At 35.4% G+C, this 27,400-nt stretch overlaps 1 protein-coding gene across 4 annotated transcripts; it reads right to left on the minus strand.

The window, feature by feature from the left end:
- Positions 1–1,489: 1,489 nt before the first annotated feature.
- LOC116168176 (ammonium transporter Rh type B-B) lies at positions 1,490–24,167 on the minus strand. 4 transcript variants are annotated; one of them, XM_031483857.1, is made up of 7 exons: positions 23,981–24,167; positions 6,513–6,850; positions 6,311–6,464; positions 2,618–2,919; positions 2,264–2,564; positions 2,030–2,202; positions 1,730–1,899 (listed from the first exon to the last, which is right to left on the minus strand). In XM_031483857.1, the coding sequence occupies exons 1-7, from the start codon at positions 24,123–24,125 to the stop codon at positions 1,873–1,875; spliced, it is 1,440 nt and encodes a 479-aa protein (XP_031339717.1). In that variant the 5' UTR covers positions 24,126–24,167; the 3' UTR covers positions 1,730–1,872. The 4 variants fall into 4 exon arrangements, with proteins under 4 accessions (XP_031339714.1, XP_031339717.1, XP_031339713.1 ...); XM_031483853.1 differs by lacking the exon at positions 23,981–24,167 and adding an exon at positions 23,155–23,443; XM_031483855.1 differs by lacking the exon at positions 23,981–24,167 and adding an exon at positions 17,730–18,134.
- Positions 24,168–27,400: the final 3,233 nt, after the last annotated feature.

Raw genomic sequence — 27,400 nt, forward strand, 5'->3', positions numbered from 1 at the left:
AATTGATTTAGTTTCTGGAGTTGTACTTCAGCCACCGTTACCGTAAACAAAGGCTGTAATTAATTCGTCATTTCCAACCGTTCCCGTCAAGATTTCAATTATCTTTGTTGTGTTCGAAAGCTCGTGTGATTTAGAGGACGAGGGCAAATTAATATTTTAGAATTTCAGCTTCGTTAAGTCATTATTAGCATAAAAAAATCCGACAAATTAAGTAAGTGCGATTAATAGTAGGTGCCCCCGCCCCGATTTTATATGATTAAAAGCCGAGAAATTAATTAATTAGAAAAGTTTTAATTTTGAACGTTTTCGTATTTGGTACGCTGACTGGTTGGACTTTCCTACGTTCCCTCTCCGTATTTTGAAAAATTTATATAAGATAAACGCTTAGTTCAGAGAGGATCCTTTGCCTTTTGCATCTTCGCAAGTTACGTTATTAAGATATCATAATTTTGAGCTTTTCCGTAAATTAACAACCGTACCGTACCTATTTAAACTATCGATCTCTTGCATTTTGCACTTTCGCACGTGACGTTTGTAAGTAGGTACTGTAATTCTGTTCCGTAAATTTATTTTGTCACCGTACTGTATTTAAATCTTTCATTGTACATTCTTTTTTTGCACTTTGAAGTATAATCAATATCTCTTACAACAAATCAGAATGACGAAGACAATTTGGTTTTTTTTTAATCGGTGATTGTAGCTAGTTCTGTAAATGTAACAAAAATCTGAATTCTTAGTAGCGCGGCGTAAATCATAAATTTATTCAAATCTTTAAGATTTACAGAAGTTGCATTTTTTTATTGCTTGCACTTTACTATTTACAATAATACAAAGCTTTATTTATATTAGAAGCCATATAAAAATCACTGTAAAGCTTCTGACAATTCTGAATTTAATGCAGACGTAAAAAATAGCAAGGTCTGTCGTCGCAGTCGTTATCATAGAAACAGCATTGCCATATGTTGTGAACGTCATTTTAAATCGTGCTCCGCGTCCCATTTGAAATTAACATATGTCATTAGAATGTATAATCATCTGTTTCACACTTTCGGTTAAAGTGGTCTCTTTATCTACTCTCACGGTTAAAGAGCAACATAGCTCATTCAAACTTATTAAAATGCCAATTGAATTTGTTTTTTTAATCTATGTCTATTATACTTTATGGGCACTTTGCGTTTAATAATAATTAATCCTCTTTCTGTATCGATGATTGATTGGTTAGAACTTCGATGAAAATTTGAAAAATGTTAAATTCTATACCATATTCATTAGAACACCTTTTGGATTAGAGTCCAGAGTATACTTCCTCAAACCTAACTATGAACATAGTGTAAATAGAAGAATAGAACACTATCTTATGAAGTAACCACATGAAATTTGAATACAGGAATGTACACTGAATGAAAGCATTTTCACAAAGTTGAAAATTGAAACTACTTACGTGTTCAGCTGGCTGGCGGTAGGTGGCGGAAATTTCACAAATCAATACTTTGATTCAAACGTTACTTTATTTGCAGGTACTTTTCACTTTAGTTCTACGTATGTGTACATTGACTATTACTTACAACTGTTTATATAAAAATAATAAACCATTTCGTTAAACTAACAAAGCGAAATCTAGGCGTAGTTTACAGTATTTAATCACTATCAGGTATCAGCTTATCACAGCGAAAGAGAAAGATAACTGTAAACGCTGAAAGATTTCCTTCTAAAATTAATGAGAGATTTCTTCAATAACAAGAACACTTGGAGATTCGTGCTTGGAGCCATTCAACTCGGTATCGTGAGCGTATGGAGATGGCTCCGCGTGCTCTTCATCAGGAAGGTGCCACGAGAGAGCGTCGTCGTATCTATTTTCTGGACTTATACGCGTTACAACTGGTGAGAGTATAATGAATCCTAGAATCATTAAACTGGCGTTAGTATCTACATTTGAGGCACATTTTCAAAATACAAATGAACAAAGTGCATGCCATCTAAAAGCCTGGACTGCTCTAAATAATGCCTAAGAAATCTAATGTATAGGTACCGCAGTTTCAGAAGTGATTGAGAACTTTTGAAGGGGTTGTACTTTAAAAATGGGGCCGAACTTTACTTCCTGAAGTGGAAGTTTATCATCGTCCGGTATCCTCCAATACAATACATCTAGAAAATCGTCTTTTCGTCTCAATGGTGATGTGATGTCTTCGGTTAATATGTGGCCTGTATTGTTTAAGTCTGATTTAAGTTTACGCTTAAAGGTTAGTATTAATTGCGAAGTTACCTGTAATAACTCCGGCGATTATGGCGATTAGCAGAGTTACCACGACTGCCAGAAGTTGGTAGCCCGCTTGTACTGAAGCCGATCGGCCATCGCCGATAATTGGACTGCCCACTTCTGGGGTGTGTTGGGCTGTTGTTGGGGCACGAGCCGGCCAAATCTCGTACAAGCCATGGTGGTAGGTATCTTCTGTAGCAATGCTGGCCATTAGAGCGCCGATCAATCCTGCCAGTACCCCTGGCATTCCGTGCAGATTGTGCACCCCGCACGTGTCGTGAATGTTCAGTTTACTATTAATTAATGGCTGAAATTGGATTACTTAGAACAAGTCGGGGCTTTGTGAATTGTGAGTGTTACCGTCAATTTAGCATACCCTAGCACAGAGAGCGCACCGGCCACAATTCCGATTATCACAGCACCGTAAGGTTGCACCATCATGTTGGCTGCCGTTCCGACAGCAACACCACCTGCTAATGTGGAATTTTGTATGTGAACCATGTCGAATTTGTGGCCCGGTGTGAAAATTGCTGAAACGGCAAAAGCCGTGACGCAACAAGACGCTAACGCTAAATATGTGTTGATGACCGCTCTGTGCCTGTCGTCTCCTTCAACTTCACCTGCGTTGAAACTTGGCCAGAACATCCACAGAAAGATGGTTCCTATAAAACCATTTTTTTAAAGTCCCAGTGTCAAAAGTTTGGGTTGGAAATTGTATTGAATGATTATCAAACTACTCTGGACGTAAGCAACGCTCTGTTAAAATGTGAGCTCAATTATCAAGAAATAGGGAGAGGAAATCTAGCCGTGTTTCGCCGCCTCCTCAACGCAATTATAGCAACTAAATGAGTCTACTCAAATTTAGACATAGTCACGCAATTATTTGAAAAGATTCTGCAGGGGTTCCATCAAATGTCAATTCCCATGAACTGTACTTTTAAATTTTGATTTATGCTCTTAACGTTTGTTGCAATATATGGCTTAAAAATGTTGCTGAATCCCAAAAACACGGGTCGTTTTATTGCTCCACCCGGTATACATCGCGACGAAAATTCTGGAAAATACCTGCCGATATCTGTGTAAAAAGAAATGCATCTTCAAAGAGGCTTTCAAACGTCTTGGTAGCTTCGGATTTCGTCCACTAGATGCTGCGGTGTAACATAATCATAATTAATTAATTAATTAATTCGAATTTTTAATATAACTTGGCGGGCCGTATGAAGTTTTTACTATGAATTATGTTAGCGAGCCGAACAAAACTTATCGGCAGGCCGGATCAGGCCCGCGGGCCGTGGGTTGAAGGTTGCCTGCTCTAAAACGTATAGTTTTCAGCATAGAAAAAGATAGGAAGTATAGGTAAACTGCGCATATACGCACGTTATGCACTTTTAGTATTCCGTTCTCGATATACATCAAGAAATGAAGAGTGTTTATGAGGTTGCACGGTGCCAAACTCAAACTTAAACAAAGAAGCGCAACCTTTTTCAAAAAGAAGTACAATGCCTTGGTCATCTGGTTTCAAGAAATGGAGTGACAGTGAATCCCGACAAAATCCCGACTTCTTAAGAGGGTTTTAGAAAATAATGATGGCAGGACCACATATACAGCTAGTGATACTGGAGAGCAGAAAGTCTGAAGAACTACGACAGATACACGATGGTATATCGGGAGTAACAAAACCTTGGTTAAGGTGCGGGAACGATTCTACTGGGTGAATTGCAAACAAGATATGAATTAATGGTGAACAAAATGTGCAGTTTGTGCAACAAACATCGGGTCAGTAGGAAAGAAGAAAGCACCAATGACAGTGTGATACAGTGTGGGTAGCCCATTTGAAAGAATACTATTGATATCGCAGGCCTCTTACCGGAAACAGATTTTGGAAAGAAATACATCTTGGTAGCCATGGATATTTTAGCAAATGGACGGAAGCATCTGCGCTACCAAATCAAGAAGGGACAACTGCGGCAGAGGTTCTGGTAAAAGAACTATTTAGCAGATTTGGAGTAGTCCTGAGCATGCGATTTGAAATTTGGTGCAAGACCCGGCCAAAAAGGAACCGTGCGGAGTACGTGAAAATTACAAAAAAATTTGGGAAGGGCCGTATACGGTAAATGAATAAACGACATAATATATTGGATACGGAAGCTACCACGAGGAAAACCAGAAGCAGAAAACGGTTGGTTACATACGCGTCACAGAACGAGCCCGACAAACAGGAAGTAGCGAATGTGATGCAAGTGAGACCACGATAATCCACTTTCAACGAAATTTATTGCACCTTACCTTGCTGAATGTGGTATTCTATGGAACCAGGAAATGGAAGATGCACGAGGGAGTCGTTCGTGCAAGTATCGCTATCAAGTTCGTGCAATCGAATAAGGGTTGCCTGGGACTGTCTCCGCTTCAACCGTCGTTCGTGAGACGCAACAATTTTAAGAAGGGGGGGGGCAGTATAGCGAATAGTCCAGAGATCCCGATAGACATCGAGGCGCTATGAAAGATTAGTCATTGACGATAAAGAACGAAGGGGAATGTGGCGTAATCTTTCCGGGAAATATGAAGTAATTAATATATTTTAACGTTAAACTTTAATGAAATTGATTACAAGATTGAGCGGTATTACAGTGACAATAAAAATTCTAATCTACTATTTAAACTTAAGACATACACCTACTATTATACACTAACTTCAACTGACTTTAACAGTCTTTGTTCTAGAATGTTCGACAACTTTCGTGAGCACCCCAGTTGCGTATCATCTAGTCAGAATTAGACCATGACCTATTCTGGGTGTTGCTATTTAAGCTAACCGAATTGAGTTTCTTAGTTCCATTTCAACGCGCAAGTAATAAATAGGTAGTCCGTGCTGTTATAAATTGTGCATATGTGAGTGATAAAAAAATACTTTAACTGTTATAAATCAATTGATTTCAAGAATATTATAAATTTATTGTTAATTAGTTGTAAGGAAATAAATAAAGCACGCAATTAAATTTACGTTGCAATAGAAAATGTATTCAAAAATTTAAATATCGTGGTTTATCTAAAAATGTAGTTCAGTGTTCACGTTTTTATCGCCACCAAAATGACCCCCACTTTACACAAAATCAGCTGTAAATATCAAATTGATAGCGTTTCCATTTATAAGCTTAAGAATATGTTTAAAAGGACGTATTTTAAGAACATGCCTATGCTAGTTAAGAAAGTTTTTTGAAAGTTAGGACCAAAGAAGTATTTTTCTTAGAAAAATAGCTGCAGTTTTTTTTTATTGGATAGAAATCATGCAACTTTCTGTTTTGAGAATTGGAATAACAATGTGCATTACATACTGCAGGACCCTACCCCTTACCTTCAGATAAAAGAATTAAAATGGCTCGCTTAAAATTTTGTTTCAAATTCATGGTGCGTATTTTCTGAGTGCGGGAACGGAGATACTTTGTATATGTGAAAGTCTGAATCACCTCAATTTATAGGATATTTTATAGATATCCCTAGAGATAATATGGGTATAAAATTCATACATAAACCATCTATATACAATTTTTATCTCTTTATCGGCCTTTTATATTTCCCTGTTGACGATTTCTAAAGCATTACAGTTGTATGTCGCCCTTCAGGCAATGTACGTCTGTGATTATTAATTTAAATTTGCAATACCTGCTAGTGCTTCCATTACAATGAGAACTACTCTCATATCGCGTACAAAATGGCACATTTTCAAGAAAATAAGTCCACTGGAAACTTTCCGTTCCCCATTACCGTCTATTTTTCGGTCTCGTCTTTCCGCACCTGAATAAATTTGTGTTTTCGCATGAATGAACCCTACGGCAGTTTTCTCCTTATTGGTTAATATGCGATATTGAACATTTCAGCACGTGCTTCCGTCCATGGTAATTAAATTTAGTGCGCGTTTGCAATTTACGGTTGAAAGCCTACATGTATCACTTCAAACTTAGAAAGAATAGCTTATGTATTCGGGAAAGAAGGGAAAAACTTGTAACTTCAACAAAGTTCGAGGACTTGATGAAAATTACGACTATGTAAACTTACCGATCATCGCAAACAAATCCGAGGTATAACTCGAACCTTCTAACGTGTTCTGAACTTCGGAGCCCTTTTTATTTCTGCAAAGTACGTAACTTACGCCGAGCCCAAAGTAAGCCCCCATAACGTGTACAAATATTGAACCACCAGCATCAGACACCTATTCAAACAGCAATAAAACAAGTTTCTACAGCAGTTGTATAATTACCTTGAAAAATTCAGATCCCAAGTACATGTTCGAGCTGAAAACTGCGATCTCGATCACTCCCATCACTAGAAGTTGTATATATGATGTTTTTCCGAGTAGTGCTCCCATTGAAATTAGTACGGCCGCAGACGCAACATCTGCCTTTAGTAGACTTTCAATGCTTAGCGGTATTTTCGTGTTTTCGTCCAGGTTGAAGAAGCCATTGCACAATATCGCCCACTGTATCATCATCGCCGCCAGCAAGAAGTTAAAACCAACAGCACTAAATCCATATTTTCGCAAGAACGTCATGAGAAAGCCGAAACCGGCGAATATCATGACGTGGACATCTTGGAACACTGAAAAGAGGTTATTGTAGGATTAGTTGATGGTAACTAAACTGATATGCTATTGCACGTGGGATAATATCTATCATTACTGAAGTTTGGCTTGCCAAAACTATATACAATCGCCAAATTATCTGCATACCTTTTACAAAAAGGTGCCAATGAAGAGAAACTCTGGCACATGCACAATAAGTGACAATCAAAATGTTGACACACCAGTAGACATACTTACGTTATTTACCATTACGTTACGGATGCAACTGCACTGTTATATTCCATAATTTATTGGTTAACAAAAAGGGTTTCCCTTTGAAGAATGAGGTGTTTGCATCCAACGCTAAGAATTTTATGAGTTACTGAGCACTTGGTATAGTATAAGTACGTTGCACAGTTGTGTATGTTAAGTCTGTACTAGATCTTGAAAATGATAGGTTAATTTGCTAATCTTTTCGAAACATACAATTGAAAAACCGTTCCATTTATACCCAACGTAATCTTAGAATCTTAAAATAGCAAAGTGGCGCCAACATCCGTGAAAACGTCGCCGTCGTGTAACAATAAAAATGTTAAAGAGTTCAATGAATAACTTACGTATCTTTCGCCAATATATTCGTATTGGCTTAATATACAGTGCGTCCATTTCCTGTGTCACATGGCGATTTGATCAAAATGTAAAAGAAAACCATAAAGTGTAGTACCTCATTTCAATTAGAAGAAATAGGTTATTTACAAATTTGTTGTTAAATTGAAAGTTACGTTAAAATTCCTCTTGCAAAAGTAACTGCCATAGTTTAAATCTCTGCAATGCTTTTTTCTGTGAAAGTAAAATTTAAAAAATGGGGTTTATTTAATAATTCAGGAAACTAAATGGGTTACTTCTGGTAATATAAAGATTTGGCTTTAAATTTAGCTATTTTTTCACAATTTTAACCACCATCGTAGCTCTTAAGGCAACCTAGAAAAACCGAAAATGGTCTTCCTGTCGACAAAGATTGTAGTCGCCAGTCGGGAATATGTGCAACGTTTTATTTAAATTCCAAATTTATATTCCATTTAAGTAACTCTTTTCGATTCATACTTTCATTTCAGTTACAGTGACTTAATTTGTCATTGTAATTTAGGTGGTATTCTTACGCCATATAGTTAATTAGTTCTGTAGTAGAGTCGTCATTACCTTAATTCTTTAGTTTGCCGTTGGAGGCTATCCTAGTGTTATAGGTTTCATTCTTTCACCTTTCTGCAATTCTATCCCTTCTTTAATTTTGTCTTGCACTTTCCCTGTATTTGTTCCTCCTTGTTCAGAGAAGATCTTTCATTTATAGTGGTTATTGCAAATTTTTCTTGATACGCCATTACTGTCACTTAACTTTCTCCACTTCATAGTGGATATTATAATATATTTATTTGGAGTTTTTTATTTATTTCTAATGTGTTGCGGCTGGTCCAGTAAATACGCTTGGCGGATTTATATTTGCATGTAATTAGTGTGAGATATGTAAAGATTTTGACCCAGCATTGTCCTTAATACGTAAATTTTGTAGGGTTTTGTCTTCTTTCCGTAATTTTTCTCGTAGTTCTCTCACAGTTTTCTCCTAATTTTCTGTCTTATTTTTTCATTATTATACTATACCACACCTTTTAAGAATATACCTTCCAGACTCAATTTTGTCTACTTTTGTCACTCCGAATTCAAGCTTAACTACGTTTCATATCTTTTAAATTAGTCTGATTACCGATTTAGTGAATTCCTTTTGAATTGTAAATTCCTTTTTGAATTTACCTATTCCGGAACCGATATCTATGATTTTTGGTTACGTTACTTGTGTCATCGCGAAGAATTTATTCGTGCTATCTTATTCACATTCTTGTTGTAGAGAAATTTAGTTATTTGTGGTTCGTGTGGTTTTCTTGAAGTTAACGTTACATTTATACTTTTGTTACACCGACCTGTACGGAGGAGTCGTTATCGATCGAAATTTTGTTTTTGCTAGTGGAAAGTCATTCGAATTATTGATTCTTATTGAGTATTAATTACTCTTATAGTATACGAGTACCCGAGTGTCAGACGTTAGAATTGCTACCGCAATATTTATGTTACGCCCTAATCACTATCCGCTTTGTTTTTTGTTTGTGTTGTTATCTGTTACAGAAAAGGCAGAAAAGCCGTCTTCTGAGCTGAAAAAGCCGTTACGTTAAAGTTAATTTTTATATTCGATGACTCCTTGATATCACGTTTGATTACATATTCATTTTCGATACAATTGAATTCTAATTAGTAATTACTATGAGTTGATTCCTTTTTACTAAAAATTGAGTTAAATTTTAAACATTGACATTTTAGTCCTATAGATACTACAGCGTCCTATTTGTAATAGGAGATCGTTTATTAAATTACTCTCGATTGTAACAACAATTATTGTGTATGTTCTACTTTGTGAATTATTTTATTTGTTTAGTTTATAAAAATCAGAACAAGGATCTCTAAGCCTGCCTTGTTCCCCTTTTTGTAAGTTTGTGTCTTTTCTTTTGAAATTTACTAAATCATCCCGACCCACTTCTACTTTGTCTGAGCTTACCGTGTGATTATCTCGTGGTAATTTTGTTACGTTTGCTCAAAGAATGAACATAACATATGTATAATTAGCACGTTCTATTGATAGATATTATTTTGTAGAGCTGTACAGTTCTCATTTAGATCTATCAAATATCATTTTTACGTTGCACAGGACTTACGAAATGGCAGTGGTTCACGACATGTTCACAGTTTTTTAAACAGATAATATATTGCTAGGTTAATGAGACAGAGTCACAACAATAATCGTTAATCGGGATGTGACGCAACTGCAGTGCAAGGGACGTGCATTTATACATTTCTACGTATTCCTTTTTATGGAAATTCGTTTCTTAATTGCTTTCGGTAGAGCCATGAAGACTGAAGTTTGTATCGTATTTCATCTTTCATTGGTATCATGATAACACTTAAAATCATGGAATTTGCTAAATTCGCGTCTTTGGAAATAAAGGGGAATGAAGTACAATCCGTCATTTTAGTAGGCGCATTGACTAATATTTAGTCAATGGTATAGGCATTAATTAACCATAAAGTGAGAAAAGGGTGATCATTCCGGGAGATTATTGAAGGATTCACATGCAAGCCCGCCAGAGAGTGTTGTAAACACAAATGTTGAAGAGATTCCGTTCTTGGTTACGAGAAATCAATATTGCAACTGAAGATTTTATTTTCCGCGTCGAGATCGCGATAGGATCTACAGGGTGGTGACTTGCGTAACGCATCATAGGGATTTCAATGTAAAATTCATAACATGCGATTATTGGCTCCCCAAATTATTTTAGAGCAAAAATGTATTAAAGTTTTCTGTAGAAATAGTATATTGAAAGACAAGTGTTACAATGCGACCTATTGTAATACGACTATCTTGTGGCACGAGTGGCGACGCGAAGCGTAGCCACGAGTGTCCGCAAGATAGGAGTATTACAATAAAGCATTGTAACACGCGTTTTTCATACTATTTTTTCTATTTCGGTGCTTTAATTTAATTAAAAAAATCATTATCAGAAACTATAGGGAACATTAGAACTAACATGTTTTATGTTGGAAACACTTTTTATGCCGTTAAGTTTTAGGTTGGCAGCGTAGTAAGACTGACATTTTGAAGTTCAAACATGGAAGTACCCAACGAAGTACCTACTTGTACTAACTAGTAACTGCCAAGTTAAGGGATGGGTTACCAAAAAAAAACGACTATAATCACTGTCTTTGTACAACTGGCCGAAAACAGTTGTACAAAATCATCATTATGCCACCGAAATAAAAAAAAAAATGTTTACGTCAATCAACCGTATTAGTTTTCAATTTTTTACATAATAAAGACGGAAAATTGAAAAAATAAAACCCCCATCTTTTTCAATAATCTGTGATGCCATGGAATGTCTGCTATAAAACAAATCAAATTCTATAAAAAAGTATATTTAGAACAGCGAATTCAACATAAAGAAAGACCAAATTACTAAAAACGGTTTCTTAATACATATAACAATTTACAATAAATTTTCGAATAAGTCACCATTAACTGCAAGACAGTAACCAAGTCGATCATAAAATCCATTTCGAACTGCTGCTAATTGGTAAGTGGATATCTTTTTGTTTTAGAAAATTCCATGGCATCGCAGATTATTGAAAAAGTTGCGGGTTTTATTTTTCCAATTTTCCGTCTTTATATGAATAAAATTGAAAACTAATACGGTTGAATGGCGTAAAAAAATTTTTCTACAAAAAACTTTAATACATTTTTGCTCTAAAATAATTTTGGGAGCCAATAATCGCATGTTATGAATTTTACATTGAAATCCCTATGATGCGTTACGCAAGTCACCACCCGGTATAGTATCGCGTGGTTTTCCAATAGGCCTGTAGGATTAAAATCTAAATCGGATTTAAATCCTACAAAAGGATTTATTATTTTAATGGCTTCCTTTGTTGCCCAATATGACTATCCTAGGATTCCCCCCTCCCCCCTGGGAAGTTGTGCTTAAGTGATGAGGGGTAAAAATGTACCTGCAAAAATGGTATTTTTCGGTTTTACGGTTATATCTAGTATATGATTCACAATATCGAAAACATTAAAAGTTTCAGGCATTAAATTTTGCAGTGATTAAAACCATTTAGTGCCCCAAAACTTTTGAGTATTTGAGAAAAGTGTCACATTCCAAGCGCTGCTGTTACGAGTGCGAAACCATTAATAATTTGCACCAGTTTCGAATTTAGGATCGTAGCCCTACCAATACTTGTGTTTTGAACGTAAAATTTCAAACCGCGAGTTCCGTTAATGAAAAATGCGGATTATTGTGTTAAGAGGAAGTACAAACAATTAAAGGAAAAATAAAACACTTTCCGTTGCATACAGTGAAATCTTATACGGGCAACGACAGTTTACTTAAAGGAAAAATTTTCGTCAATTCGCTAGGAGGATTTCAGAAACGGTTTTTTGGAAAAAAATCATAAAAGATTGTCCAAATAAATTTTCCTGGTAGAAACATTCCTAAAACTTTTTTTAGGAAACCGTAATTCGCATACCTCCAAAAAGATTTCTAAAAAACGTGGAACCCCAGAATGTTTCTAAGAAAACTCTCCATCTATACTCACTGAGGGCTATAGCGTTTCTGCCTCTAAAATTGTGAACGAATTCTGACTGTAACGTTAGCAATAGAATTCCAAACATAAATTAAATTTTTCTACCTTCTTGAAGTGTAATGGGCTATCTATACGTAAGTCTTTAAGTCTTAACTAATCCGTGCTAACTGCATTAGGAATTTCATTTTCATTAAGCGACGCATGAATACTATCGATTATAAAGTAAGGACTTTACCTTAGCGCCCCGAATAAAAAAATAAGATCTTTTATTTTATAGCAGATATTAAATTGACATTTTAAAAGTTTGAATGAGTAACCGTAAGGGTAAAGGTAAGGGATTGCTCAAGTGAAACAGATGATTGTGCATTGTAATGACCTCTGTCATTTTTATTTTAAATGGGACGGAGAGTATCATATAAAACGAAGTTCAGAACATATGACAATGCTGTTTCTAAGGAAACGACCGCGGCGGCATTGCCTAGGCATGCTATTTTTCATGGGCGAACTGGGTACTTACGGGCCAGGTGGAATGAAGTATTCCTTTCTCCGAAATCAAATACAATATAGTTTTTTTTTAAATTGCACCTGATAATTAAAAGTAACAAAATATACATAATCCAAACGAGGCGCGTCACCTATAATTGTGTTTCATCACTTTCAAAATACGACAAAAAATGATAAATTCATTATGTAAAACACTTAAATAAAATCAGAATTTTTTAATGGATAACATCAACCCCAATGAGAGAAACGTGTTAATAAGTAATATTGCAAGAAACTAATAAATTTCCAACGAGCCATTATGACCTACAGGTCAGATGGCAATCGCCACCCGCCCCCTCCCCCCGGGCCAGTTCGCCCCTGCTATTTTTGACGTCTAAATTAAATTTATTTGGCTACTGCTATAAAGTAAAATGTTGTATTATACATGACCATAAAGGGAAACTAACCATCTCGTGAAAGTTAATTCACTCAATGGTTAAAATATCCCTTTATCGTCGTGTATAAATAACTATTATTATATTTTGTTGTGTTACAATCGACATCGATAGCTCTTTCCATGTACAAATAGGAGACCCAAAAGTCATTTTTCATGGTCAACAAACAGGACGTTGGGTGCTCTACCTATACATTAACATGACATTTTTATTATAATTCACAAAGGTGTATATTTTAAAATTCAAATCGATCACTCATTACATGTAAGGCAGAATGATCTAAAACGTTAACCAAAGAACTGTCCCATATTCCAAAAGGGCATTTACTCTCTTTATTTTGGTGTTCAAGCAATTGATATCAAAACTAGAGTCGATATTCTTTCGGCAAGTACAACCGAAACCAAACATAGAAATTTATAATTTTCATTTATGGCGTGCCAAGTAGAAGATGAAGACATTATTACGTTACTATGTGCATTTCAATCTAAAGTAGGCAATCAATTTGCATCCTTTATCTGTACAAGCGGATGTATTCATTAAAAGCAATTTGATTCGGCTAAACAAATCCCTGTTAACAATTTGATATAATGATCACAAGTTAACTTAACGCTTATTAATCAAGCATTGTTACGTAAATAAGCGTGTATCAATTTACAGATGGAACTCTAATTATTTGTGTTGCTTATTATTAATGTTTGATATTCCTACAACCCAATTGGATAAATGTAGGTAGGCAAGTCAGTTGGAAAATTTTTATTCCAGCTCTCCAAATTGAAAGGCGTGACGGTTCCATTATTTTTTGTATTGAAATTGTAAAACAAATTAAACTTTGATTTAGGGCTCCTTCTAGGTAGTCACTTAAAGAAAAACTGTATACGTAAAGCGAAATAGAGTAACATCTCTAATTCAGAAGGGAGGATAAGTGTCTATCGGGAAACCGGGGCGCATTAGGAAGTATGTCACGTTTCCAACTATGGGGAAATAAAGTTGAGGTAGATCATGAAAGACGTCAGAAGACGCGGGGATTTAGGTATTATAGAGGAAATGTAGGTCGCATAAGACAGGGTTTGTCACTTCTACGTGTTTTTGAAAGGCCGTAGATGTGTTCTTGTGCACTAAACACATTTTCGGATTATGGCTTTCTAATTCAATGCTCCCTTTTCCTTTAACGGTAACAGCTGGGTATAGTTGCATACTTTCGCACGCTGTATAAAATGTTCATTTTTGTTCCTGAACATACGAGGGTGGATGAAAATACTTTTATGTTGGCAATTTATTTCAATGCAAATGGCAAATGAATCTTCAAAACACAGAATAAGAGTAACAGAGATCTAGAGCTGTGCTGTCGAAATGAAGAAATCCTTAAATCAAAGGTGTTTTACTATGTCAAGGTTAGATAGTGACTGTATTAGGGCAGTGGCGACAACATATCATAATCCGCCATATTGGGGCTAGAAAAATTAAAGAAGAAATGCAAATTTGACCACTTTCTTGGGGGTGGCGCCCGTTAGACCCTCGGTTTATTTGGAAAAAGGGATTGTTTTGTAATTTCTGATGAATGGGAACTGTTGAATTAATGCTTGTTTATTTTTTGTAAACGTTCGAAATGTTTAATAGATAGCTAATGTAATGAAATACAACAGTTATTCACTAGCCTGTGAAACTGCGCCAATTTGCACACAAACCTGCAGCAATTTATGCATAATTCAAACATTGTTTCTATTCCAAAATTAGTTACCTGTAGCTAACCTAATTGGGAGTGGCAAAATTTTTGACGTAAATCAGATATTAGCACCATTGAAGTGTTTACGTTTCATTATGCAATCACAAGGATGAAGGAATAAATTCAAAGCAATTAGAATAATCTATAAACGCATCTAAATAATTCGACCTTGATGGCGGTCTTGGCTATGAATGCACATATGAAATGTATTACATCCAACAACCATGCACTTTAATTGCTTTCGGTAATTCGATTGAGCATGTCGTGGATAAAAAAGTTGTTAAATGCGATAGATGATTAAATATCGTTACCCACTCTCTATTTATACCAAGAGTTAAATGTAATGCGATTTTTTTGGTTTCTTTAGAACATTTTTCAAAAGTCAATCGTTATCTTTGTTCATCCGTTCGTGCCGTAACTTCTCATACACTTTTTTAAGATATCGACTTCGTTAACTTACATTCAGAAGGTTAAAGAGGTCTGATACATCTTTTATGACCATGTCGTCTGTTGACAAAGAGATGTCAACATTCTAACTTTTCATTAAATTTGGTGAAAAAACGTACGTCCAAAGGCCCTTCATCGATGCCCAAAAGACAATTTTGTCCACCACCAGTACCGATTTCAGTGTGAAAAAATTTTGCTCGCCTTTTTTTTTTTTGGACTCTGATTCACTTACAAGGCTGTAACGACCGGATGCTACCCTTATATGCAGCATTAGCTAACACCTGTAGGTGGACGGGTAGAGTTGGCCTTAATACCAGAGCACCGGGAAACAAATACTAAAGGAGGATGAACAGATTTGGCCAGTCAACGACGTTAGGCTGTGACTAGATACGTACGGAATACACCCTGTATACGGCTGGCGTCGAGGACCACAACGGTGTCTAACTTGACAACAGCAGGCGAAGAGCATACATTGCTTAGAATGGTGGCGCGTATGAAACGTGCCGTGGAAAAACTAGCTAATTTGTTGAAGGGCAGATAAAGGGCCGTATAAAATCAGGATCGCCATGTTTACGGGTGAGACGGTTGCGGGCGGTAACCATAGACATACAGGGCGAGGCAATCAGGGCCGAGAGATGCACCTTCAGCGTGATTATAGGCAGAACCTTGACGTATGTCAAAACTGGACAAGTTTAAACGACATCGTAGAAGTGAAAAAAGCAACACTGACTTTTTCGCTGACCATGCATGTAACCTAAAACGGATTGGGTAGGGTTTCGCATGGAAATTACAGTCCTGAAAAACCTAGATGTACCCTTGAGAACAACGGAAAAAGTATTGAGGTTAAGACTACTCTCCTCTTCCTCCCAAATCACATGTATTTTTTTAGTACAAAGTATCTTAAATATTTTCTGAATGTGATCTTTAAATACAGGAAAGTAGGTACCTTTTCACTCTGGAAAATTAAGGACCGTGATAAAGATAAAAGTTGTAGGTTTTTTTGGCTGGCATATAAATAATAAAAATCATGTGGAAAACCTATAATTATACATGGTGCACGAACAAGAACGGAACATATCTAATGAACATTGTCCTCGGACCACGGATTAGTGAGACTTTTTCAACAGTATCACTGAATATACTGGCGACTGGCAAGCCGAGCCGGGTTGTTGACGCGGCGTTCGGAGAAATCCTCGCCTGATAACGGCGAGCCACGATCACATGCCGCTTTTCTGTTTAGAAATCACGCGTTTTAGCGAAAAAATAAAACCACGTGATTATCTCACTACATCCCCTCTTCATCCTTGTGATATTTCCATGATTTTTCGAACCCCCTCCCCCTTTCGAGTACCACGTGATTAATAAACGAAACCAAGTCGTATCGTCCCATTAGCGTGTTCTCCCTTACATCAAAGCTTTTCAAAATATGCTATTTATGCGCCTGGAGCAAGTCATTTGCAAGCTTTGGCACTGAAGCACAAATTTTGGGTAGCACAGACCACTCTACGGTGAACTAAGTCAACGATTGGTTGATATCGAGTATTCCATGGACAGGAAGGACGTCTGTGCTCTCTTGGCTACAAATGCGTATTAAACGGCCATTTGCGGCCATGTTTTGAAAAATGATGTCGCATGGCATCAAGGAATTGGCCTCGAATTAGAATACAAAATATAATTTCTGAACTTTACTAATTTGTATATAATACGAAATTTTGAATTTAAATGGGTTTTGCAATTAATACTATGACGTCTATAGAGAATATTAAGGCCTCCTAAAAAAATAAAGTAATAATTTAAACATTTGTTTATTAATGTATGAGAAAAATTACGAAAGGTATTTTTACAATAAATTGAGTTACCGAATTCGTTTTTTTAAATATTCTGTGTGAAATAAAAAAATATCAGGGTTTCGGTTGATATCCTAAAAATTTACATGGCAAATTCTATTTTAGCTACAAGTGTAGGACCTTTATTAAAACGATCGTGCCCTCACAAAGGCGTGAAGGGGAAGGGAGTCAAATGAAGAGAGATATATCGATATCAAAACAGCACACAACCGTCTCAAGCAAGTAAATGTCACAATAAAGGTTATGCAACGCCAAACTAACCCCGTATAACAACTACTGTTACGACAAATAGTCCGATTTAGAAATTTGTCAAATAGTACAGTGGATCTGCTACAGAACTTAGTGCCTTTTTAAATTCTCACCACTTACTTCACGAGAGTTCAATCTTCAGTCCTGATATAATGAAGATTGACTGAAGAACTACTTTTTAGTAATCATTAAACATACTAAGGGCCAATTAGACCACTACACTCAGTTAACTAAGTGAAGAATTTCCGTTTGTTAATGTTCAAAAATTATCCAGTCAAACTTTTCAAATCACAGTTAACTGGACCAACTGTGCATTATCGGGGTATGTTACAGGCCTATTTCTGAAAACCGAACTCAAAAAAGAGATATTTTTGACGTGTAAGGACAGTTTGAAGCTTCGATTGCATTCAACACAAGGCTAAATGGCAGTGTCTAACGCTCAACCTGTGGTATAATTGTTTTTATATTACTGGCGTTAAGGCTAGCTAGAAATGAATCTAACCATCATAAATAAGAATATCAAATGTATACTAACTGCTATAGTGTTCATCAATATCATTATGAAGGTTTCCTCCTTGCTTTCCATCGGGTTCATCCGCACCAGGAGCGTACTTGGCGAACATGAAGAATAAACCAACCATGATTAATTGAGCCACCAATGTCACGGTAATGGCGGTGTAATGCTTTCGATTGCTGCTGGTCTTCGGCATTGTTAACGAAGTGTATACTGCACCACACTGAGAGTTAAGGCTGGTTTCCTTTCCGGACATAAGGATATAAAAATTGAATCCTTATCGGATGAGGGGCGGCCAGAAACTGCCAATCTGAGCGATTGCCAAGTTAATTTTGGTCGTCGCTCCGAAAAATTCACACGCGGCACACACAGCACAAAAGCACCGATTAAAAGAGATTGCTTCATAGTGAGCCACAGTGCGGGAACAAGGTTGGCAAAAATTTGCTTAATCTTATAATTAAATTTTAAATTCAAATTTTATTTGCAGAGCGCCTTAAAGCACACCATTATAATTGTAAAAAAGGCTTATTAAACCTGGAGATAGCAACCGAGTTTTATGCCATTGCACACTAATCTGAGATAATGAAATTATCCAGCAAGTACAAGCCGTAAAGTTAACAGCTTTATTTGATTAGCCAACGTATAAGTATTTGGTAATTTACCTATAAAAATTCACACAAGAAGATAATGGTCGTTGAACAAGGTCACCAAATAGGTTGATGGTGGTTAATGGTAGAATTGGAAAAGTGGAAGCTGTTTAAAACCTGTATGTACAAAGGAAGGCAAAGAAACGAGTTTAACGAATAGTTTGCAAATCCATACATTTTGAATCCTTTATACTAATATAACGCAATCTGCTCAAAAGATCAGTTAGGAAAATAATCTGCCAGCAACTTCTGAACAATTAAGCAATAATGACAACACTGGTCTGTTTCACTAGGAAAATTCCACCAAACAGCAGTTGAAGTAGAAGTTCTTATAATTCGGTCGTCGATACAGAACAAGTTTTTAACTTTGGATAAAAATTGTGTATTTTTAGCGCAACTCATTGGTTAAGTAGAAAATTACTAGATTTTCATGAGCAACGGGAAGCCGAACGTAGAACAATTCCATCGCGCGTTGTACATGCTGAAAGTTTTTGTGAAAGATGAAATTCTCTTAGCCGGGGGCATGCGCAATAGGTACTTGCAGCATATCTTGCAATTTATTTCACTTTCGACGAAATAATTTTTGAATGTGAAACGGGCTTGAGATATTCAAAGGTATATTTTAAATAATCCATTCAATGTTAATGCCATACTGTTCTAGAGTTAATTATTTGTCCCAAAGATATCCATTATAGAATTGCTTCCGAGGCACTTGCTGCATTTCGAGTGGAATGCCTTCATTGTTTGCACAAAAACAATATTCGATTGGTAGCGATTATTTAAAACTAACAGGTTCCCTGTTTTAATCGAGATTTAAATAATGAGATTATTAACCTCGAATTCATAATCCCTAAAGCAAATTAAGTACATAAAATGTGCTAATGTTGCTTATTTTTTTACTTCGAATAGCGTAAGAATTTGTGGTGCTCTTTATAATGTTGTTTGCATTAGTTTGTAATTTCTAATTTTGTAAATATTCTTCTCGTTTTTACTAAGCACTAAGCCCCAATATTTTTTGTACAAGTGCGTCTACGACGCCGAAAAGATCACGAGATCTGTTAAAAGTGCTTGACCTCAAACCTGAAATTTCGACCTTAAGCTTGAAAGTTTGTAAACAGTCGCCTTCAAAACACAGTAAAATGTTGGCTTTGATGCTAATCTTTGCCGAGCCATCTTCGATTTGTGAGGTGACCCTTGGATTCAACGGATCCAACCCCTTTTGATTCTATACGAATTTAGATTATAGGAAATTCGGTGGCATGGGGATAAAACAAAATTTGATACTTGAGACTCTCAGTTAGGTCCACATCCCACGAAAACCAATTCAAAGCTACCCTTAAGACACAGCCTAGCAACAACCCGTTAACACTATCTGTCGCGCGTCCGTGCGCATTTCAAGGGTAATAACAGCATTTACAAAAAAAACAAAACGAAATAAAAAGCTTAATTAAATTGGAAACTTCTTCGGAACAGTCACCCCCATAAATGTTCCCGCGAAAGGTTCGTCCCCACAAGAATTTTCACTCATTGTACAAGCGGTTTGTATTTTACTGAGTAAGTTTGGGTTGTTCAGGTAATGAAAATCTGTTTCCTAGCAGTTAGACGAGAAAAACTGTCAAGTAATAAAAATGAGACACCGAAGGTATTTAAAAAAAACTTTAAAAAAGTCTGGCGTAAAAATTGTGCGAGTTATGATGGAGATAATGTCCGTTCCCACTTTTTTCAGCGAAAAAGTCACCGAAACCTAATTACCACCCTAATTAAAATTGATCGTTAATCGTTACTCTTTTTCAGTGATCTTTATTTATGTAGGTATATTATTAATACATTCTAGAAGTTTGACCAGTTTAGACTACATAATTTTGAACAAATTGGAGCTAAATGTGAAAAACGAATTTCTGCAATTTTACGAAAAATGTCCTCTTCAAAAAACCTCAAAACAACTGAAGATAATTAAAAAATGCTACAGTATTTAATTGCAGTTTTTTAATTCCAAACATTTTGCTCCAAATTAAGCGAGAGACGTTTTCTTGCAGTTTTCCTAATTCGCAAGGTAAATACCGGAGTAGTATAGAACAACTTAAGACCTTCTGCAGAGGAACCTCTAAAAAGCATTATGTGGGTCACTGTAATTGGGCGCAATCCTGTTGAGGGCCGAGAACAAGAGAGAGATAATAAATTAAAATTAAAAATTAAATTAAATTCAATTAAACACTTTCTCTGGTCATCAAAATATGGTTCTCTCACCGTCGTGTACTACCAGACATATGAGAATACGCTATTCTGGAGATTGTTTAGACGCTGCAATAAACATGTATATTTCTTAAAAAAAACTTATTTCACGATCTATTGTTATCATTATCCAAAAATTATATCTACTTCAAATTTATTTATTGTATAAATTAATTCGTAATGTATAAAATTAAACAGTGATTGTATAAATATTTTGTGTGGATATAGTAGTCCTTGCAAATTTCATATTTAGCGCCTCAGATTTAGTTCCTAGGCATACCCAGTGATGGCGCTGCAGATGTTGGCTTCAAGTTTGGTATTAGATATTATACGACGCCAGAAGTCCAAGTTTAAATGGTCGAAGATCCTAAAGTTTTATTATATGCATATCGATGCATTTTGAAAAAATGCTAGGTTTTGTCATTTCCTGGACTAATTTTGAAAATCTCGAACTTATCACGAAACCAAATTTTTCAGTTACACGACATCGGAGGAAAAGCAACAAATTTTAAGTCTACTGCCGACATGTTGCACTGCAACTACCATCTGAATTTAATTGTAGTCAGTATATTATTGATATATAGGGTTATGGCAGACTATGTTGGAGTGCCACAAGTATATGAAATTAAGAAAAGCTGAAGAATTTCCAGTTAAAACTGTTGATGCTTTCTATAAGGAGGGTGATATTAACGTAGATTGACCCCAGAACCAGAAGATTGTTTAAAACAACATTAATACTTACCAAGTGGACAGGAAAATGTTACATAGCGATTTGGTGTTGTAATATATTTTTGAAAATTTTATATTTTTGGTACAAGATTAAGTAGAATCCACCCCACCGGACAAATGACCAAACTACGTTGTATCCTTTCGTTATTTACTTTAAAGAAGAAAATATTATTCAGCGTAGAATTTATGTAATGTTTCAAGCTAAAACAACACTTCGTAATTGTGCTGAAACTGCCTCGGAAACTGCAATCAAACGAATTGTTAGAGGAGGTAGCTTGCAACGGGTCACAGATAATATTTCGATTCCTAGAGCAATGCACGATTTTTGTGAAAAGCAGATTTCAAGTATCAATTCTTTTTGTGTTAAAATCAGATTGATTTAAAAATTTACTAACAATAAAAAACACACGATCCTATCATCATTTTCAATTTTGCCCCCATTGCAAACTATGAATTAAAAGTGCAAACATGCAAACCTCTAGTCCGTTGTGGTCTTGATCAATATCTACCTACTTCTTCAAGTGACTGTAGTGAAATACTTTTAATGTTGAATGTTCCTTTGGAGTGAATACACGTGTTAATTGCTAGCGTCAGCAGCGTGCACTAATTACCAAGGCCAGTCTTGCTCGAAACTTCTATTGAATCCAATAACGAAGATGCATCTGATACCGATGAAGATAAGAAGAAGAAATGGAAGAAAACAACACCGGCTGAAGTTGAATTTGAAGAGTATGGATCAGATTAAAATATTAACAGAATTTAGATCACCTATAGTAATTTCAAAATTAATAATCATTATGTAGTAAATACAGTATTTTCCCATAAAAATCCGTCATAACAGATTGTGGAGGAGGCATACCGGGGAAACCACGTTAAAAAAACACAATAAAAAACACAGGCGGTGAGAAAACGTTTTGAATGGCGGTATCTTAAGAATAGCGATTCTTAGGAAAAAAAAGTATAACGACCATTTTTGTAGATAATTTTATGATCTACAATTTGTGGTGGAAATATAAAATTATCAAATTAAGAAAGGATAAATGATATTTTTGCCACATCAGGAGGAATAAAATTGTATAATGGCTTCAGATGACTACTGATTAGAAGCTACACAATAAAAAAACAAATGGTGGTGGTTTATCATGTTTGGTAGTTCAAAGATTGTCCTTAATTTTTTTAATTTTAATTAGAGATCATAAATTAGTTGTGAAGTATGGTGAATAAATGGTTTCTCTCTGTCATCTATTCATTGGTACCGCAATCAACAGAAAGAAAATTACTTACTTATAAATGCTTTTAAGACGAAAAAAATCACCACTCAAGTAATATGTGCTTTAAACTTTTAGGGAACATTAGGTGCAGAATATTTGATACATATTACGTCCCGTGAAAAATCTCTTTTCCTGCGATGAATAATTGCAAGCAATTTCAACTTAGAACAATCAGCCAACACTCTCATTTTAAATACGGAAGCAGATTATATGTATAACGCTTATTAACTATCCTAATCCTTCATGGTTTTAAAATTTCAGCACTTGCTTAATGCGCACCTAAAATGTACTATTACGCAAAAATTAGCTTTAGTTCTCATGTAATAACCATAAATCTCTTTATAATGCACGCACGAAACGTTTTGTACAGTAATTATGATTATCGCAACTGCAACTTCTGAAATCACTTTCAACGGCCAATTTTTACAACGCATTCAATTGCCGTTAGTCAATAAAAATAATGCAGCGGTTTACATTGCTAATTTATCCTTGATAATGGATTAGATAACATTCATTTTATTACTGTCAATACAGATTTAGGTTAGAATGAAAATAGAAAATACAGACGATTGTGGTACTTAACGATCCTGTTGAATTTTTGATCGAATCCACCATAAACGGGATGAATCGTATTGTGCAAGTCACTTGCGTCGGCATCGGGTGCGTACACGGTAAATGCGATCAAAAATACCAGCACTATCAACTGGGCGAATAATAAAATAAGCCCGGCACTAAACTGCTCTATATTGCGAATTTCCGGTCGCGTTAAAGAAGTGTAACTTCCCTCGCGTCGAATTTGAAAGGCTATTTCGTACATATTTTTTTGTAGCCTCTTAATCATTTCCAATTAGACAATACCGCGTGTGGTGTTACGCACACTTACTAACTGCTAAGAAAATCTACATAACAGATGCGTTTCAAAACGGTAGCAAAATCTCAAATTTAAATTTTGTGTTGACGCAAAACGTTGCTTTGAGATATGAATAATGATATAACAAATATCTGTGGGTTCGTAATGTTGACTTTGTAAATAGGCGCCGTACGTCGAGAAGTTGCTCAATGGTAATGAACGACTTGTTAGCATTGTCGGGTAATGAGGGAACCAGTAGTCCAAAATTTATATTAAGTTGTTTACGAGTAAACAAGCCGATTTCATTCAATCATAAATGTCTTAGGCACCCCATTTTCCATCCAATTCGGATGAGAAAACACATTATCTCAGTTGTTTAGAATGCAAATCTACATCATTCTCATTGCGATATTTAGGTAGCGAGCATTATTTGAAATTAATCGAGTTAATTTCCGGATTACAAGGTGCTTAGGAGAGATCTCGCGCGCTAACCAACCCTCGGAATAATAAAGCTAGTGCAAAAATTTAATGAAATTTACTTACTAGGATAAATCGTTTCGTCCTCACTTGCGCCATATCTAACAAAAAATACAAAAAGTACGAGCAAAATCGCTTGCAAACTTAACACGATTACAATATCGCTCCTTTTTGATGTTATAAGCGAGTGTGTACTAGGAACGATGGCCATATCCTTGCTAATGCTGCGACGATCCAAGCGATACTAAATTATGCATAAAAACTGATCAAATTAGGTAATGCCAAAGGGGGAGGTGGATATCAAGATAGGTGGGATGTGCGATAGTAACAACCGAGTTGGCCAATGTAATCAAATTCCAAGGATGATTATAGTGAGACAAACAAAATTTATAATTTACATCGAAAGCCTTTCCGTGGAGGTTTTTTACGATAATGCACCAATAGCTTTATAAAGCTCGGATAGGTGCTCAAATTTATCGATAAATTTCCTCGTAAAATTTTAGAATTCATATTTCACTCGCGGTATGGCGTACTCCGCCACTTGACTACACTTAATAGTGCCATAACTTTTAAACAACCTAATATAACTTAAACGTGTTACTTATAGACTAATTACTCGAATGTACATATTTAATTTTGTCTTGTCGCAAGGTTGTAATTGTACTATAATTAAAATGTTTAGTGTAGATTATGTTTCTACATTCTTTACTATCTGATAAAATAACTTACGTTCCTTGTGATGTAACAACGTTAAGTTTATTTAATATTACAACTGATATAGTTCATCGAAAGGGCAGAGTAAAAAACATAATAAATGAAATTAATCACTGCAAATTTGTTAACTTTTGATAACCTTTTTTGATAATTTTTGAGCAAAACTAATATGCTATAATTAATTTAGATTATTTGGATTTGGGGCATAAACTTGAATTCTAGTGCTTTGGCTTAAATTTAACCGAATTGTTCTAATAATTTTTTGATTATTTTCACAGAAGACACACCAAATGCATCTCTTTATTATAGTTTTGAAATTACCTTGAAGTGTAGATTTTTCAAATTGACTAAATGATTATATAATTTCCCACATTTTTATTCTTTTCACAACAGGAGTTTTCCTAGGAGGTGATCATTACCTTAATCACCAAAGGAATTCATACCTTTTTCTGGGAATTTGCAGATCTATCTGGAATTATTGGGTTTCACTGCATTAAAAATGAAAATTGGAGGTGTTCTAGGAATATCAGGTTCGAAAACCCTCTATCTTTTTGTTTCGTGTGAAGAGCCTGAAACTCATCGAAAGTATAAGAGATATAAAAAAAGTTTTATATAAAAGTTATTGTTCTTGATACGCTTAATTTAGAATTGATGTCAAAAACAAAATTCAAGATGGCTACTTTTGAGAAACATTTACAAACTTCCTAATACCTAATATGGCGCCTATTTAACTTTAGGAAGTTCCTCAAAAGTAGCCATCTTGAATTTTTTTGACATCAATTCTTAATTATTGTCATATTCAAAAACACCCAGATTCGAAATTTCATTCAGGGAAACCCAAAGACCTATGTTTGTCAGTTATGGATGCTGAGAAAAAGTTGGAAGAAAGTTATTTATTTATTATTTTTTATTATTTTTTGGGTTGTAGCTTCGCAAATTAAACATTTTGACCTTCACCTACACATTTATTTTGGTCTCTTCTACTATCTGCAAACTGTCTTCAAAATTTCTTCAAAATCTCTACGGGATCGTTAAATAGACCAAAAAGTGCTTACTATCCAGTTGAATTTCAATGCTCAATGCTGAAAAAACGGGAACACAGAACCCACGTGATTCTTAGCCTAAATTATAATTTTATTTATTTTAAATGCACCTAGTAGTATGTATTACACAATGGCAAAAAAGAATGTCAGAAGGAATTCGATTATAATAAGGTATTTTTGAAATTGTTGTAATTCTCAAAATATGGAGATTCGGTTAACTATTTCAAAAATACCTTAATTAAATCAAATTCCCTTTGAAATTATCTTTCACCATTGCGTAATACTACAGATTTTTCAATTTCTTTATTTAGAATTATTATGGTGACCACTTTTTATTTGTTGTGGTGATTAGGCTTCTCATTGGCTTTGTAATTGGAGAAGATTGCAAGTGTGGCCCCAGCACTCACCCCTATTGCTGCCTAATCTTGTGACTGCAGTGTACATTTGCAACGATTCCAATAATTATACATTTTTTGAGCATCGTTTATCTTTTACTTCGGTGCCTGCTTCGAAGACTCAACGAGTAAGTGACGTTGTTCATTTCGCGACCCACGCATAAAATGTAGCTTTATTGTTCAGTTTTTTATAATTTCGTAAATATTCTCTTGTTTGTTTGTCAAATTTTGCTGGAATTTCGCTTCTAAATGTTTTTCAATGTCCAAATCAACGTCATATAAAAATAATTTTGACCATCTGCCCTGATCGAGGCGTGCTACGTAAAACGGGAAAGTCACAAACAGTCGAATTTCATATTAAATAAATACATATTTGTTTACTTTATAAACGCATACTTTCCAATGAAATTTAGATTAAATCCGGTGTTTCCCATTTCCGAAAACAAATTATCGAAATTGATTTTTACTTATCATCAATAATAAAATGGTGGAATCTGTCATGCCTTCAACCTAGCCAACAATTCGTTGTTTCTCGAATACATGAATTATTCCCTTTGACTGCAACCCTCTTGCTTAATACCTCCTTATCGCCGAAACGATCAACACTACTATAATACCTGTGTATTTTCATGACCCCACCGAATTTCCTTTGCAACTGATATCTTACTTATTTGGTGTTTGCTGTTGAAATCTTATTTAATATTTATAAAGCAGACGTTATGGGGCTGTAGTCATAGTAAATGAGTTTCCATTTTGCGAAACTAAAAATTAATGACGATTGTGACGGCAAAGAAATAGACAAGTAGTAGCTTGTGATGTTGGCAATAATTTGATACAGTTACATCCAAAATCTACACCTCTACAGTATCTTTTGTTGGTTGTGGTGCTCGTTTCTTCGGAATATTATGCGGTCTTTTCGGAACAAGTGTAGACTTTCGTCATTCCAGTACCTACGATTGTGCTTTCTCACAAATCCGTACAAAAAGAAAGTACATTCATCGCTAAATCAGATGATTATTGGAATCTTCATAGTATATCTTTGGGACATTAATTCGCAGAGATCAATTGTCCAGTGGTAATCGTTTTCGCCCAAACTTTTCAGAATGATATGAACAGACTCTGTAGTCAATTTTGCGAGCGTTCGAATTGATGACTCTTTTATTACATACTGATCAAAGAGCCCTGAGACATAGGCACCAACTCCACGACATACTTATGTGCAAAATTCTTATGGGGATCTTTTGGTAATTTTCACGGTATTCTCACGTACGTTTTGAGATCACCGTTCCATTAAATTTAAAGGTAACAGTTTGCTATTTTTCTTCCAATAACTA

The sequence above is a fragment of the Photinus pyralis genome, unplaced genomic scaffold (genome assembly GCF_008802855.1).
Source record: "Photinus pyralis isolate 1611_PpyrPB1 unplaced genomic scaffold, Ppyr1.3 Ppyr1.4_LG4, whole genome shotgun sequence".
NCBI lineage: Eukaryota > Metazoa > Arthropoda > Insecta > Coleoptera > Lampyridae > Photinus > Photinus pyralis.

Bases quoted from the DNA above. Each gene is read 5' to 3' on its own strand.
- LOC116168176 (XM_031483853.1), bottom strand. From the start codon at position 23,428: ATGATTAAGAGGCTACAAAAAAATATGTACGAAATAGCCTTTCAAATT. The intron at 6,851-23,154 runs GTCTGTATTTTC...ACCTCTTTTCAG, and splicing joins GATCGTTAAGTACCACAATC to TGTTCCAAGATGTCCACGTC. The intron at 6,465-6,512 runs GTAATTATACAA...CTGTTTGAATAG, and splicing joins TGGGATCTGAATTTTTCAAG to GTGTCTGATGCTGGTGGTTC.